General features: G+C 41.6%; 1 protein-coding gene across 1 annotated transcript in view; it reads right to left on the bottom strand.

The window, feature by feature from the left end:
* SLC30A10 (solute carrier family 30 member 10) overlaps positions 1 to 11,685 on the bottom strand; it is a 31,567-nt gene extending 19,882 nt beyond the window's left edge. Inside the window, exon 1 of the mRNA XM_037895708.2 lies at positions 11,235 to 11,685. Within this exon, the coding sequence (XP_037751636.1) occupies positions 11,235 to 11,685 (451 nt within the window). The remainder of the gene's footprint in view (positions 1 to 11,234) is intronic.
* Between the last annotated feature and the right edge of the window lie 4,501 nt (positions 11,686 to 16,186).

Raw genomic sequence — 16,186 nt, 5'->3', positions numbered from 1 at the left:
GTGGGTGGGCCAGTCTTGCCCATGCACTCCAAAAATGGGCCCTAACTTTTGAGGAGAAAGGTAGGATTTTTGCTCCCTTCAGAAAGCATACAAAGCTTTTCAGCTCTGTTTTTCAGAATTGGAGAGCTACTTTTTGAGGAGAACAACCGGAACTATTTCACTGTAAGAACTCTGGACTCTAGGTTAAGGCTGAGGAGCCCTCAAATGACTCTAGAAAAAGACTGGAAGCACTGATAGTATGACAAATGTGATGATGAATGCAGAAAGAAAAGATGATGTGAAAGAAATGGAAACTACTTCGTCCATATACAGCAACCTAGAAATAGGAAAGTTTGGGGTCCCCATTTAAAAAAAAAAAATCTAGGCCATTTTTGGCCATCCCCAATTACAATTATAAAATGATGTGAATTGCCACAGGAAAACAATGTATTGGTTTATCAGTCCATCTTGATTAGTCTTTGTGACTACTAATAGCTCTGTGCAATTTATCTTGTGTGTGTCACTTATTGGTACACTGGCTGTTGTGTGTTAGTAATATGGATTTGGGTCAGACTTTAGGTTTTTTTTTCATCATACTCTCAAGGCAATTGAGAGAAATTGACACGGAGGCTTTCCTTGGCCTCTATAATTTCCTTCTTTCATAATACCTTATTTAAAAATTCTCTGCATGCTCTGTTCTCCCCTTGATAAGCATATGTAAACACCCTACCCAATAGTGTTAATAGATATTACATATATATATCAAAAGCCAGGAACAGACACTTTAATCATCAAGTCTCACTCTCTCTTTGTCAAATCTCAATTTTAACAAATTGAGAGTACAAACAGCACCTTGGTTTTAATTGGGTCTTCTGAGAGCAACTATGATACAAATAATAAAAAAAGAAGAAGAAGAAAGAGAGCAGACAGTGTTTCTCCAGGCCCACACGGTTGTTCTGTTTTGCTTGTAACAGTGGGAAATATCTGTAGAAGGCGGGCCATTGCTGCTATAATGCATGATTGCTACAGCTTATAGCTGGTGGTCTTTTACACTCACTAAAAATTTCTCCAAGCCATCAAGCTGGTGCAAGTGTGTTTGTAAGCCAGTGAGTACACACAATGAACATTTCCCCCCCTTTTTTAAATGTAGATTAATTTAGAAGTCATGAAAATCTCTGTATTAACAATCCTAGAGCCTGAAAGCCTCCCTATTCACTGAACAGATACAAAAACAGAGAGTGGCAGTACAAGTTCTCCACACAGTCTTCTTAATATGCTTCGACTCTGACCTGGAAAGTAACAGCCTCACTGCTGAGACCATCACAAAGGATGCAAATTAGTGCCAGTTGTGTTGTGGATACCAGGCAGGTAGGAACCAGAGTGAGACCACCAATTCACGTCATGTATGCCAAACAGCTACTACATCACTGAAAGCTCTTTGGGGCAGGTTTTGTGTGTTCTTATGACAAGTTTCAGAGTAACAGCCCTGTTAGTCTGTATTATCTAAAGTGATCATCAAGTTGGGCCATTTCCAGCACAAATCCAGGTTTTCTCACCCTCCGCCCCCCCACACACAAACTCACTCTCCTGCTGGTAATAGCCCATCCAAAGTGACCACTCTCTTCACAATGTGTATGATAATCAAGGTGGGCCATTTCCTGCACGAACCTGGAAATGGCCCAACTTGATGATCACTTTAGATAAGCTATTACCAGCAGGAGAGTGGGGTGGGAGGAGGTATTGTTTCATGGTCTCTGTGTGTATATAATGTCTTCTGCAGTTTCCACAGTATGCATCCGATGAAGTGAGCTGTAGCTCACGAAAGCTCATGCTCAAATAAATTGGTTAGTCGCTAAGGTGCCACAAGTACTCCTTTTCTTCTTATGACAAGTGTGGAACATGCCTAGTATTATAAGTCCCGACGACTAATTTGGTTCTCTAAGGCACTACTACAAAACAAATTAATTACCACCACCAATTTGGGCTTCAGTTTTGAGCTGGAAGTGGGAGGTTCTCTACTTGCTGTGTGACTTCAGGCAAGTCAATTTCCCTAGGCCAGTTTCCCCATCTGGAAAAAATTGGGAAAATGAGTACCTGTTTTGTGAAGTACTTTGAGCTCTATGGATGAAATGGCTTTGTAAGTGCATGGTATTATAACTTAATTCCCTGACTCAGTTAGTCTCCCTCAAAGATTTTTCTTCTCAAATACCAAACCTTATGGAAAATCCTGGTTCCATGAAAGTCAGTGGGAGTTTTCCAAAAATAAAACTCAGCAGCAGGTCCACTTGCTCTGGCAATTGTTTTTCTGCATCTGTTAAGTTGTGTATGTGTGATCTCAAACGGGATAGCACACAGCATTGGAATGTATGTCAGCCATGTAGTTACTTTTTTATTTAAAAATGCCCCAATCATGGCAGAAGCAATGTGTGTATTAAAAAAACATTAATCTGCTCTGAATTATTTGTATCAATCATAAAACCTTCCCACCGACCCAACCTGTTAGAGCACTACCACTAGCACACCCCTCAGCCTAACCTCCTCTGCAAAGGCCTGGAAAAATAGGTAAGCCTTGCAGTATGCCTTAAATTCAACAAAGTCAGGTTCTGTTGGCCAAGGAAAAGCACAGTATGTATTCCATTTGGCCTCTGGCTCGCATGCCATCTCCTATCTCATATGGAGGTTTCTAGTGCATTGTGAGTGTTCTCCATCATCTAAGAAGTGTACACACAGCACCAAAACTGTACTCGCTGAAGTGTATGGACCCTCCACCACATGGCTGTAACTACAAAATGCATGTTTTCATATTCTAGTTAATGAATTGTTGCTCATTCTAAGGTGGTCATAATGTCCATCCACTGATTAGATTTGCCCCTTCAGTCCCAGACATTTTATAAACAGCTCTATATCAGATTTTGTTGTCTTTTCCACCAAAACAAAAAACAGTCGAAGTACATGAAGGAAGACAGGAAAAATGCTTTCTCCAATTCAATATTTATTGTTTTTCTTGAGTCATACATAGTGGAACACAGTAATTCCCTGTAACACAGTGAGTCCACCAAGTCAGCTCCAGTGCACTGGTTCTCCAGGGAAAGCTACTTAGTCACACAGAAGTAAATAGTTACATATATCTTGCTAGACATACAAGAATAATCTGAAAAAATTGTGCAATAAAGCAAGCTCCTATATTATTAAATATTATAGGTGGGTCAGATAATACTGCCTATTAAGGTTGCCTGACACTTCCCACTATAAGTTACTGTTTTCAGTTGCTTATGACTTTGCCAAATTAAATATATTTTTCAAAGGCTGATAACTTGGCCAAATATGGGCAGATTTTCATGGGAATGGCAAAAGACATCCCTGACATGAAGCCCCCAGGAGTGTTTGTGAAGCACTCAGATACTGTAGTGATTTACCGCATAGGAATGCCCATGAGGACAGTAATAATTCTGGCTTTCAAGCATGCTTTGAATAGTATGCAGTAAATAAAGCTTGGGACCACACAATGAGGATAAAATAGCTGCTCATGCACTGAGCACTGTCCATACTGTGCACTGAATGAGGCAGGGGTCCTGTGGAGAAAATGGAATGTGGACCATGTAATTAAAGACCATCCTGATACATCTCCACAAGGGGGCCAAAATAAGGTTCCCCTGCAACTGTACTATTGGTATTCCCTAACTTTTGAGTGCTTGGCCTCACAATCTTAATGTTCCTTTAACATACCGTTCAAACACATGCAGAGACTTGGTCCTGCACAAAACAGTTTACAAAACTAGCCTCAACACTTTTTTTTTCCTTAAAAACACATCATACTCTTACAATATATATTATAGAAGCCATAGGTGTTTATACAATATGCCTCTCACTCCTTTAACAAGGCCACAATATCAGTTTTATCACAGAAAATGAAGCATACATACACAGGAACCATGCAAACAACATTTCCTTATCAGCGCTTAACAAACAAACATGCTTGACCTCTCATGTTAGATCACTTGTTAGAGTTAACAGGTGTCCGGTTTTCGCCCAGTTCCGGTCAAAAAGGGACCCTGGCAGTTCCAGTCAGTACCACTGACCAGGCTGTTAAAAGTCCAATTAGCGGGGCTGGAAGGGTCTCTACTCGGCTCCGTGCAGCTCCTGGAAGCGGTGACATGTCCCTGTGTCTCTGAGGCACAGGGGCAGCCAGGGAGGCTCCGCACACTGCCCCTGCCGCCACCTGACCACTCCCCAACCCTCGGCTGCAGCCCGGAGCCCCCTCCCACACCCAAACTCCCTCCTAGAGCTCACACCCTGCACTCCTTCCTGCACCCCAACCCAGTGCCCCAGCCCTGAGCCCCTTTCTCCACCCAATCTCCCTCCCAGAGCCCGCACCCCACACCACCTTCCACACCCCAACACTCTGCCCCAGCTTGGAACCCCCTCCCACACCCCAGCTCCCTCCCAGAGCCTGCACCCCACACCCCTGCCCCAGCTCTGAGCCCCCTCCCGCACCCCACACCCCAAACCCCTGCCCCAACCCAGAGCCTCCTCCTGCACCCTAACCCCCTCATTTCTGTTCCCTTCCTAGAACCCGCACCCCCATCCCAGAGCCCGTACCCCTTCCCACACCCCAACCCCCCTGTCTCAGCCCAGAGCTCCCTCCCATACTTTGAACCCCTCAGCTCCACCTCCCAGCCCGGAGCCCCCTTCTGCACTCCAAACCCCTCATCCCCAGCCCCACCTCAGAGCCAACACCCCCAGCCAAAGCCCTCCCGCCCTCCAACCCCCTGCCCCAGCCTGGTGAAAATGAGCGAGTGGGGGGGGGGAAGAGCGAGCAACAGAGGAAGGAGGGGATGGAGTGAGCGGGGGCAGGGCCTCAGAGAAGGGGTGGGGCAGGGATGGGGCCTCAGAGAAGGGGCAGGGAAAGGGTGTTTGGTTTTGTGCGAGTAGAAAGTTGGCAACCCTATCACTTGTACCTCAGCCAAGTCTATCAAGGTAAGAAATAAATCTCTTCCCCGAACACCACCAGACCCACAACTGACCAAAGAAAGTTAATTTTGGAAGTTCAGAACCATTGCACCCTTTTTACATGCTTAGGCCTCTCCTAGAACAGCAGAAAGCAGAGGCTATGTGTGAACTTTTAAGATAAGAGATCAGAAGGATGGTGGCCTGTCTTAAGAAGTGTCTTCTTCTATTGTTCTTGTGAGAGAATTTACCAGCAATATTATCTTGTTTTGAGTCTCAATGGGCTTGATCTTGCAAGTAAGCTCTTTCAGTGGCATTTTTGCCAGTAGGGACTGAAGGATCAGGCTTATTATATAAAGTACATATATATATTTTGACATCTGAATCTCTGAAATATTTGTGCATAGCTGATTTACCTACCACTAAATTTATATTTCTTACTAAAAGCAGCATGGTTACTAATTGAAAAAAGGCCAACTAGTCAGTGCAACTAATGGTGAGTACCCCCTTCCTAGATAAAGAGTCTTAAAAGGTCCCCAGCTGATTCCCCCCAGCTCATTTTTTATTAAGAGATGATGGTGGAAGATAAAAATGAAAACCAAATGAACTGAAACATATTTTGTGGTTCAGCCTCATTCAGTAACACCATACGTCATCACCACAGAAACCATTGTGCTGTAAGAAACCCAACAACCCTAGATTATGATATTGCTGTCCACCTTCAGAGCTACAAATATAAATAAACCTAAATGGAATATAGCAAGTACTGGGAATGAGCCAACTATATTCAACACAACACAGAAATATAGGTCTTATTCCAATACTGACTGGTCCATGAACATAACTCCCATGTGCTTTGGTGGGAGTTCAGCAAGCGGAACAATGGCAGGACTGGGTAATCAGCAATGTTAAAATACAAGAAATACCCTAAAAGGGTTTGAGGAAACTACCAAGTCTATTTTTGTATGTCTGAGAACAGCCTGGGCTTCTTAAAGTGCAGTTCTACTCTGAAAAGTGACTATATAACAAAGGCACCTTTCCATAACTGAGTTGTTCCTTTGTCTATTCAGAATCAGATTTGGTGATGTTTTTTTAAATGTTTGTTAGGCCTGCAGAGCAAAGCCAGCTAAGAGAGAAAACTGAATACTATTCCTTTTGTGCCTCAACAGGATTATACATGAAATTCCATTCTGTGATTTGTCAGTACTCAGACATGGGTGCTGGAACAATTTGTATAGTGGGGTACTGAAAGCCATTGAACCAAACTGCAAGCCCTGTATATGATGGAAACCACTTCAAAGCAGGGGGTGCAGGAGCACCCCCAGCACCTATGTTCATTGACGTAAATGGATTGCCAAGGTGTTAGAGGGTACAATATGAAGACATTTGGGTAGCATGAGCATAACTCAAGAGCCTTATTTGTCCTCTATTACACAAGAAAGAGTCTATCTTCTACTTATAAAATGACCACATTTAATATAGAAAACTATCAAGAGAGATATGGAACTCCCATGTATTCATTATATATAGATATAGATAGATTTTATACATATACACTGGCACTTTTCAGAGTAGAACTCCATTTAAAAATAAGCATCTTTTATTCTTTTAGTTTAATCAAAATAGGATCCTATGTATTTATTCTTAGAGAAAATACGTTTGAATTTTTCAGCGAGGCTATGAACCTGCAAAAGGCAGAAGAAAAGGGATGAAAGATAAAACAGACAGTTTTCAGAGTAGCAGCCGTGTTAGTCTGTATCCGCAAAAAGAAAAGGAGGACTTGTGGCACCTTAGAGACTAACAAATTTATTTGAGCATAAGCTTTCGTGAGCTACAGCTCACTTCATCGGATGCATTCAGTGGAAGATACAGTGGGGAGATTTATATACACAGAGAACATGAAACAATGGGTGTTACCATACACACTGCAGAAAGAAAAGTAGCCCCCTCCCATCAAAAGAGAGTGATCAGGTAAGGTGAGCTATTACCAGCAGGAGAGCTGAGGGGGGTGCGGGGGGGAGAACCTTTTGTAGTGATGATCAAGGTGGGCCATTTCCAGCAATTGACAAGAATGTCTGAGGAACAGCCTGGTGGGGGGTAAACATGGGGAAATAATGACAGGTTTCAGAGTAGCAGCCGTGTTCGTCTGTATTCGCAAAAAGAAAAGGAGTACTTGTGGCACCATAGAGACTAACAAATTTATTTGACCGTAAGCTTTCGTGAGCTACAGCTCACTTCATCGGATGAAGTGAGCTGTAGCTCACGAAAGCTTATGCTCAAATAAATTTGTTAGTCTCTAAGGTGCCACAAGTAGTCCTTTTTTTCATGGGGAAATATTTTTACTTTGTGTAATGACCCATCCACTCCCAGTCTTTATTCAAGCCTAAGTTAATTGTAACCAGTTTGCAAATTAATTCCAATTCACCAGACCACACCATACGATCCATTATCTACAGCCAAGCTCTACGATACAACCGCATTTGCTCCAACCCCTCAGACAGAGACAAACACCTACAAGAGCTCTATCAAGCGTTCTTACAACTACAATACCCACCTGCTGAAGTGAAGAAACAGATTGACAGAGCCAGAAGAGTACCCAGAAGTTACCTACTACAGGATGGGCCCAACAAAGAAAATAACAGAACGCCACTAGCCAGCACCTTCAGCCCCCAACTAAAACCTCTCCAACGCATCATCAAGGATCTACAACCTATCCTGAAGGACGATCCATCACTCTCACAGATCTTGGGAGACAGGCCAGTCCTTGCTTACAGACAGCCCCCCAACCTGAAGCAAATACTCACCAGCATGCACACACCACACAACAGAACCACAAACCCAGGAACCTACCCTTGCAACAAAGCCTGTTGCCAACTGTGTCCACATATCTATTCAGGGGACACCATCATAGGGCCTAATCACATCAGCCACACTATCAGAAGCTCATTCACCTGCACATCTACCAATGTGATATATGCCATCATGTGCCAGCAATGCCCCTCTGCCATGTACATTGGCCAAACTGGACAGTCTCTACGTAAAAGAATAAATGGACACAAATCAGACGTCGAGAATTATAACATTCAAAAACCAGTCGGAGAACACTTCAACCTCTTTGGTCACTCGATTACAGAGCTAAAAGTGGCAATTCTTCAACAAAAAAACTTCAAAAACATACTCCAACGAGAGACTGCTGAATTGGAATTAATTTGCAAACTGGATTCAATTAAGTTAGGCTTGAATAAAGACTGGGAGTGGATGGGTCATTACACAAAGTAAAACTATTTCCCCATGTTTATTCCCCCCTCCCCCCGCTGTTCCTCAGACGCTGTTCTTGTCAACTGCTGGAAATGGCCCACCTTGATTATCACTGCAAAAGGTTCCCCCCCCCTCCCTCCTGCTGGTAATAGCTCACCTTACCTGATCACTGTCCTTACAGTGTGTATGGTAACATCCATTGTTTCACGTTCTCTGTGTATATAAATCTCCCCACTGTATTTTCCACTGAATGCATCCGATGAAGTGAGCTGTAGCTCACGAAAGCTTATGCTCAAATAAATTTGTTAGTCTCTAAGGTGCCACAAGTCCTCCTTTTCTTAAAACAGGCAGTGGTTCTCAGTATAAATTGTAACATATCATCTTGTTTTTGAAAAAGATTTGCGTCTGTGTTATTCCAAGAACCACTGCCATGTTATAGAAAACAGAAAAACAAAAACAGACCATTTACAAATTTTGCCTACAGTACATTGACCAAATTCAGACCCAGCTTAAGCCACTGAAATCCCATTGAAGTCAATGGGAGTTACACTGTATTTCCCAGAGTTGAATTTGGCCCTATGTTTTTATTTGAAGGAATGGCGAGCAGTGGATCGTCTTTTCCAACTTAAGCATTTTATAAAAACCAGTACCTTTGACTGAGATTTCAAAAAAGTTTACTGGGGGATTTAGCCACACAGCTCCCTTTAATTTTAATGTGAAGCCAAGTCCCCTACTTCTTTTTGAAAATATCTGCCTTTAATTTTAATCACTTATCTGTTGCTCATTATTCACCTGAAGTCATTGTGCTCTGCTTGGGATGACAGTCATTCCTGAAACAAACTATTATGCCATCACAAATTTAGGACTAAAATTTCTGGTGCAGAACAAGCAGCAGAATCTGATGGAGCCCTAAAGTAACAAAGCTGGTGTTAAATATCCCTGCGAATTCAAATTAAGCATGTATGGAGACTATCTGGCTAGCAGAGGCTCAAATTGTCATAGTTGTGAATGCAAATGAATAATATGCACCAGTAAGTGTGTGCAGAATTTGAGAGAGTTGGGCCAGAATTCTTTTACAAAAGTGACTAGGAGACATCAGTGGGTCTTTAACAATGAACCGAAATAACCTACACATCAACTGGAAACACACAAAAGATTAAGAATGCAAATAAATATACAATAGAAAACATCAGTTTCTAGCACAGAAAGCTGAAATGGGAAATAATAATAGTGTTAACTGAAACCTTTGGGCCAAATTCAGTCTGTGTCTATCCCTTTAATGTTTAGTGCCTGCACTTTTAGATGAGTATCTCTGATGACAATTTATATGCAGCGAGGGATGCATAATAAGTCTTTGTCTACACTAGGAAAGAAAGTGTTAGAGTCCCAATCTATAAGCATGATACTAACAGTTGTGGACAAACCATGCTATAAACAAGATTTATTCTTGCATTCGTAGACGGAAATAACAAATGTGTGAAACCAAAGCATGATTTCTCTATATTTAGACAAGTTTAAAACATATCTCCCTTGCATGATTTTTGGATCCCCCCCCCATGCCAATCCATAGAGTCAGCTATGATTTTAGCCACAACCGTGTTACACGACTGTTTTCACAGGGTTTTGGGGGGTAGGAGTGGGTAAGAGGTGACAGTGTAGATGGGACCTTATAATAAAGATTTCAACAGCATTTGTCTGTTTCTTTAAAGCCAACATCTTACCTCATCTAGAACATGGTTTATAAAACCAGTTGCTTTATCCCACTGTGTATTTCAGCTTTCTCCCCAAGATGATGATCGATCAATGCAGAATTTCTATCAAATGTATGTTCCCCCTCTCATTTTAATAATTTTATTTTTAAAGGGGGGATCTTGCCACCTTTAGTCAAATAGAATAGATTAGCTGCTCTAAAAAATTAAGAGCAAATGAGGGAAAATTCTCTTTTAAACATTAAAAAAAATCTTTTAAGAAAATAAATGAAAATACGGTAGCTCCTCTGTGCCACTTTGTCAAAAACACCTTCTGTAAGTTCTTTGCCGAGCGTGGTGAATGGTTTGCGCCAGGTGTGCTATCATGCTGACCAACATTGTCTCATTATTTCTTTTCACTCTGTCTATTCATCTGTTTTCTCTTCTCTAATACAGTACTAAGACTGTAAGCTCTTTGGAGCAAGAACAGTTGTTTCGTTCTGTGTTTGCGCAGCACCTAGGACTCCATGGTACTACTCTTGGTAATCACAGTGTAAACAGAACGTTCATTGGGAGGAGAGAGATTTAAATAGAAAATCCATATTTCTCTCCCAATTTGTCAATCTGTAAATCACGCATCTTACTAGCTCTTTTTGAGTCTCCTAAACCCACTACATCTGCTATAACAAACAGCACCTCTGCAGTAAGCTCTGGTAAAACAAATTGCAGACTTTTTAAAAACATCTTTCTTTAAACGATTTAATAAATTGGTAGGCTTAGAATTCTCCTCTTGCCATTAGTCAGTTCTTTATCTTGGCTTACAAACCCTAAACACTTCTCAGATGTGCCTTGGACAAAAACTATTACAGCTTTGTTGCAGTATTTACAATTATCCCTGCTTGCTCACTGGCGATAACCTCAGAGATGCTGAGCATTCACAGTTCTCAATTAAGCCAAGGGGTGCTCAGCATCTCTCAAGCACTGACTTTCTGATAAATCTGGACAATTCATCTCTCAATAGGACAATGATAGACCCTGATTCCAATTTGGCAACACAGAAAAAAGAGAATTTTCCCCACTTGCTCATTGCTTGATGGCTTACCAAAGGTCAGCTACATCATTGGGACACCATTTACTTCAGACATGTATTAGGAAGCAAATGTGGCGATAGAAGCCTTGTAAAATAAGCATGAATATCTATCAGCTCAGGCACACAATCTACTCCCCACCATTACCAAAATTATTGTGAAAAAATTATTTTACTTGCTCATCACAAAGAAATAGCAAGTGGTCACCAAGCTAATTGTCAAATAGTGCTTTGGAAGGTTTTGGACAGTCTAGAAAGTTCATTAGCTTATTTACCTGTTTCAGTGTCTTCTTGGACAACAGATGCCTCACAGTAACAGCAGTCCATAAAGACAACATAGTTTAGCACATTGAAGAATAGACCTACAAGTCCAACAATGAGGACAATCAGTGCCTCTTCGGTCTTCTGTGGATTGAGATACCTCTTAATTGCCTCAATGAGGATGTTGAACATCAGAGCAGTGGCAAAGATGGAATTGCCAAAGGCACCTACCACATCTGCCCGGGGGAAGCCAAACGTGCTCTTCTTGTGCCACCTGATGCGGCTGAACCGGACGCTGAGTAAACCGATAACCGTGGAGATGAAGTGAGATAGGACAGCAAAAGCATCAGAAGCTAGAGACAGGGAATTACCAATGTACGCTACTGATATCTCCACCACAAAAAGCACAAGGCTCACAACGCACATTAAGATGAGCCGGCTGCTTCTTCCTGAGTAACGTCCCATTTCTGTACTCTCTCTTATCCTGTGGTTAGTCTGGTCTCTACAAGCAGCAGCAGAAGAGTTCGCGGCTACAGCTCTGCAACTCCTCCTTTTACCTCAGTGCTACTCACATTTGGAAGTCACTTTTATAAGATGCACTAAAACAATAAAATCAGTTTAAAGGGCAGTTTAGCAACAGCTGATCATGTGACAGCTGCTGTAATGCTCTATCTCCACTCTTCTAATATGCCACTCTATGGAGATTGTTTTCATTTATTACAAATAAAATGAGGGGAAGAGACACACCAGACTGAACCCCAATACCAAGAGCATCTTTAGTTAGCTGCCACCACCAGTATCATAGCTTTCAAGCATGAGGGAGGCCCAAATATAGGATCACAAGAACCATTGGTGGAGCAGAAAGCTTTACCTGATGAGATGCACCTATATGAGAAAGGTGATAGAAAATTTGTTTATTATTAAGCCATTCCTGTTAGCAACCATTTATAGTATTATCCATGTGTCTGTGGAATACAGGTAATTTGAGGTCTGTAGTGTGGGACAGCTAAATACAGTTTGTTATGAACAGAGTGAAAATGCCATGCCAGAGAGCTGTTAGAGATGAAGACATTCTCCAAGAGCCAAGTTTTCACAAAGGCCTTAGTTGAGCCCCGATTTTTGCATACACCCATTTCAAGGATTAACACCTGCATGTGCAGATGGGAAATTCTAACAATTACATGCACAGGTATTAAATCCTCAAAAACTGTGTACTTGGAGGCCATTTCCTACAGGTTTGGCCCCCAAATGTGCAAGCTGAGTATTAATAGAATCCAGAATTGTATGCACTGGGAGTTATTTTCTGCTTATAAACCTCTCACCAACTAGAAGAGAAGGAATGTAGGAATCCTGGGGCTAACCCCAGTTCTAAATCAAAATAACCTGCTCCTGCATAGCTAGGAGAACGGGAAGCCTTTCAATGGGTCGCCCTTTTGAATTCTCATGGCAAATGCGTGTCCGTGTGTGCACTCAGGTCAATGATTCTTGTAAAGAAAATAAAGCAGCCAGAAGTATGCTAAGTGATAGACATAAAAGATGACAACATGCCTGCCCTGAAGATTTTACAATCCTTTTTTAAAACTTAAATTGGCCATTTGTGTACATATGAGTTTAGTCATGAGATAAGGGAGGAAGAAAACAGCATAAAGTACAGTCAAATATGGATAAAACAGCAATAATGTTGGATGGTTAATAACCAGGGTGTGCCATTGCAGGCATACATTTTGACTGAGGTGAATTATCTTGCAGTCAGAAAGTTCATCTCCAGTTCCCATCTATCATTTTCTGCTCATGTTAAGGGATAAGTGAAATATCGATCTTGTTTAACCCCGTTTGCAGGTATTTATCAGAACCCACCACCAGGATTAACATTTGTTTGCTGATTGTTCCACCACTGAATCATTGTATCAACCTATGGCTTTTGCTGTTCACCTGTCACTCTGTTCGAGGGGCTATGGTGCATTTAATTTTCCTCCACTTCCCAAACTTCTCATCAACCCTTTTGACAGCTACCCTGGTGTTCTGTGGACCTGAAAATAATGTTTATATTGCTGTTATTCATTGGTTGATCCATTCACATTTCAGTTCCCTCAGTTACAAAGCTTAATTCATGTTTACATTCAAGTTGGTACATTTTCATCTAGGGCCAGTTTATTACAAGTACTACCCTGTACCCTGCTCAGTACTTGGTTGAACTAATTACAAAACTGATACCTGTGATTATTACTGCTAAAGTTTGTTTTATATCATGTTTCCAAACATTACTTCTAGTGTTCTAGCTGTATTTGAAGTGTGCTGTTTCTTCCCATAAAGCACAATAATGCTTTACTACACAAGAAATTATCAGTGGGATTTTGAAAAAGGGCTCAGACTGATTTCCTTGGGAGCAGAATTAGGCCAAAGCTGAGTGCTTTAGAAAATCCCACCCTGAGGTGTTAATAGTTCGTGATGGACCTAAAGCAAGACCTGGATTTTGAACAGATCACCTGAAATCTCTAAATATAATGGATCCCGCTATCAAAATAGTTACTTCCTTTTTCTAATACTGGGCATTGTCACTTTAGCAGTGAGAGACTGTGGGACAGCTGATCTTAAAAGTATTTACCTAGAAAGTGTTGGGTACGGAAAAAACCCTAAAAGTTATTTTACTTGGTTTTTGGTAGATTTAATCTGTACTGGAACTTGTGCAAAATACTGTACGTGAAGTTTCCAAGCAGTGAGACAAAGTGAGAGACTATTCATGCTACAACGTTCACAGCATCTCCTTGCTCTTCTCCTAGGAGCCTAGATACTGGTTTGATGACACTTTCTGAATTAGGCAGAGGTCCTAGAGCTTTATTTAAAAATATATATATAATAAAAAATATATATATACACACACACACAAACACGAAATCTATACCACATACCTGAACTGAGCAGAGAAACGCTGAAGTTGTTTGGAGCCCCAAAGAAAGTTGGAAAGTTATGGGATGGAAAACTAGCACCCTCCTAATATGCTAACTCTCTTACTGGGATAAGCAATTGTTGTTGGATACAAAGTGGATAAGTTATAAGGGAGTGCTTATAGCTGACCCACAACTAGTTCTGAACTTGGCTGCTGTCCCAGCCATCCTCTGTCCAAGAGGCTTTGGCTCATTCCAGTGAGTACAATGTACTGCGTCCGATGAAGTGAGCTGTAGCTCACGAAAGCTTATGCTCAGATAAAGTCTCTAAGGTGCCACTAGTACTCCTTTTCTTTTTGCAAATACAGACTAACACGGCTGCTACTCTGTACACTGAAATTTGTTTCTCCTGTGGTTTTGCCATGGTTCTCTTTTCCCTGTGGTTCATTATTATATGATGCTGGGCACTGTGAAAGTGTTTTTCGTTCTACAGATCTCATAAATTTACATTTAATTTTCTTTGGTATTCATCAGAACGGATAAAGACAGACACAGGGCATCCAGGTTGGGACAGTCAGAGCAGAGGAAGGAGGTAGGTATTTAATTCAGAATGGCATGGTGTTTCTGAGAGAACTTTCAGGAGAGAGAGAGACAACACAACTCCGCTTGCAGGAGGCTCCCCTTTAACTTAAGGGGTTCTCACTGTGGCTGCAGGAGACACACAGCAAGCTCAGCAAGGGGGAAGTGGGGACACCATTAATCAACCAGTGAAGGTTGGACTCCAAACACAACCCAAGTGCTATTTCAAGATTTTGTATCAGTGACCCATTGCCAGGAAACTATAACCTACTTGCCTCACATTTCCATTATCTGTTCCTTTCGTGGGGTTATTTGTGACGTAGAATTCACAAGCATGATCCCCACATTGCTGAAGGGTTTACCTCCTAGCCTCTTTCATGATGAATCTCCATGTCCTTTCCAAAAATAGGTGGTATTCCCATTCAAGTCCAGAAAAGCTAAGTTACTCTGAACCAAAAAGGAAAGCCTGCAACAGGATGAAGACTCCTTTGAGTGAGGATCGACCATGTTCTATGAAAAACCTTTTAGCTAACGTCTTAACTGGCCCTATGCTTTTTGTTTTGCCTTCAGGTGGCAGGGAGCTGGAACACTTCCAGAAGTTTGAATCATTGCAGCAAGCTGTGCATTATGGACAGAGAGTTTACCAGGGACCCAGCTTCCTGAACTAAATCGGATGTTGGTTTAATTGACCATGTTTCATGCTTAATTAGTTTGATTTACCATGTTTCATTAAGGATTCTCTCAGGGAATGAACTGATTTTACAGTCATCACTATGTTGCACAACAGAATATGTTATAGCAACAAGTCAGGATAGGACTCGGATCCACCTACCCCAGAAGCAGCCCCTTGAATTAAAGGCATTTCTCCAACCGCAAATAGCAAATTAGATCCTCTGACAGCCAAGTTTTCTGATTCTGTCCAGTAAGTGATGGGTGATACACAAACATTACAATATTTCTCTCATCAACCCACAACATTATTTTATTCAGATTGTCAGATGGTTAGGGCTGCTTCAGTTTTCTTGTCCTGCACTTACTGCAGTTAAGGGATCGGAAATTCCATTATAATGGCAGACAATGTCATTTCATCAGCTTTAGTGGAATCTCATTTCTGATTATTCTTTACAATGTGTCCAGATTTACCATTTTTAAAAGGTAGAAGAGTTTGCAGATTTGCATGCCAGTAGAGTGGCAAATTCATACTAACAGGATGGGAATGGTCTCTCCATAAAAGTGTTACAGAACAGCTCAAGTGGTGCTTCCAGATGTGCAACTTTTTCCTCACCGCAGAAACAAAGACTCTCCCCCCCTCCACCAGTAATGAGCACTGCAGAGAAGTCATCACTTCCAATGCTGCTATAATTGGGAAGAAAAGTGCACGGAAAACTACTCTTGTGAAAAAGACCGGGGTCTTTCGGACTCATTATGTTTTCATAGCAAACCTATGGCAGATTGAGAGCAGCTCATTTCTAAGAACAATGCCTTCAACGTATTTCGTTTAT

The sequence above is a fragment of the Chelonia mydas genome, chromosome 3 (assembly GCF_015237465.2).
Source record: "Chelonia mydas isolate rCheMyd1 chromosome 3, rCheMyd1.pri.v2, whole genome shotgun sequence".
Lineage (NCBI taxonomy): Eukaryota > Metazoa > Chordata > Testudines > Cheloniidae > Chelonia > Chelonia mydas.
Note: the sequence above shows the minus strand (reverse complement) of the source record. Positions and strands in the feature narration are given on the sequence as shown.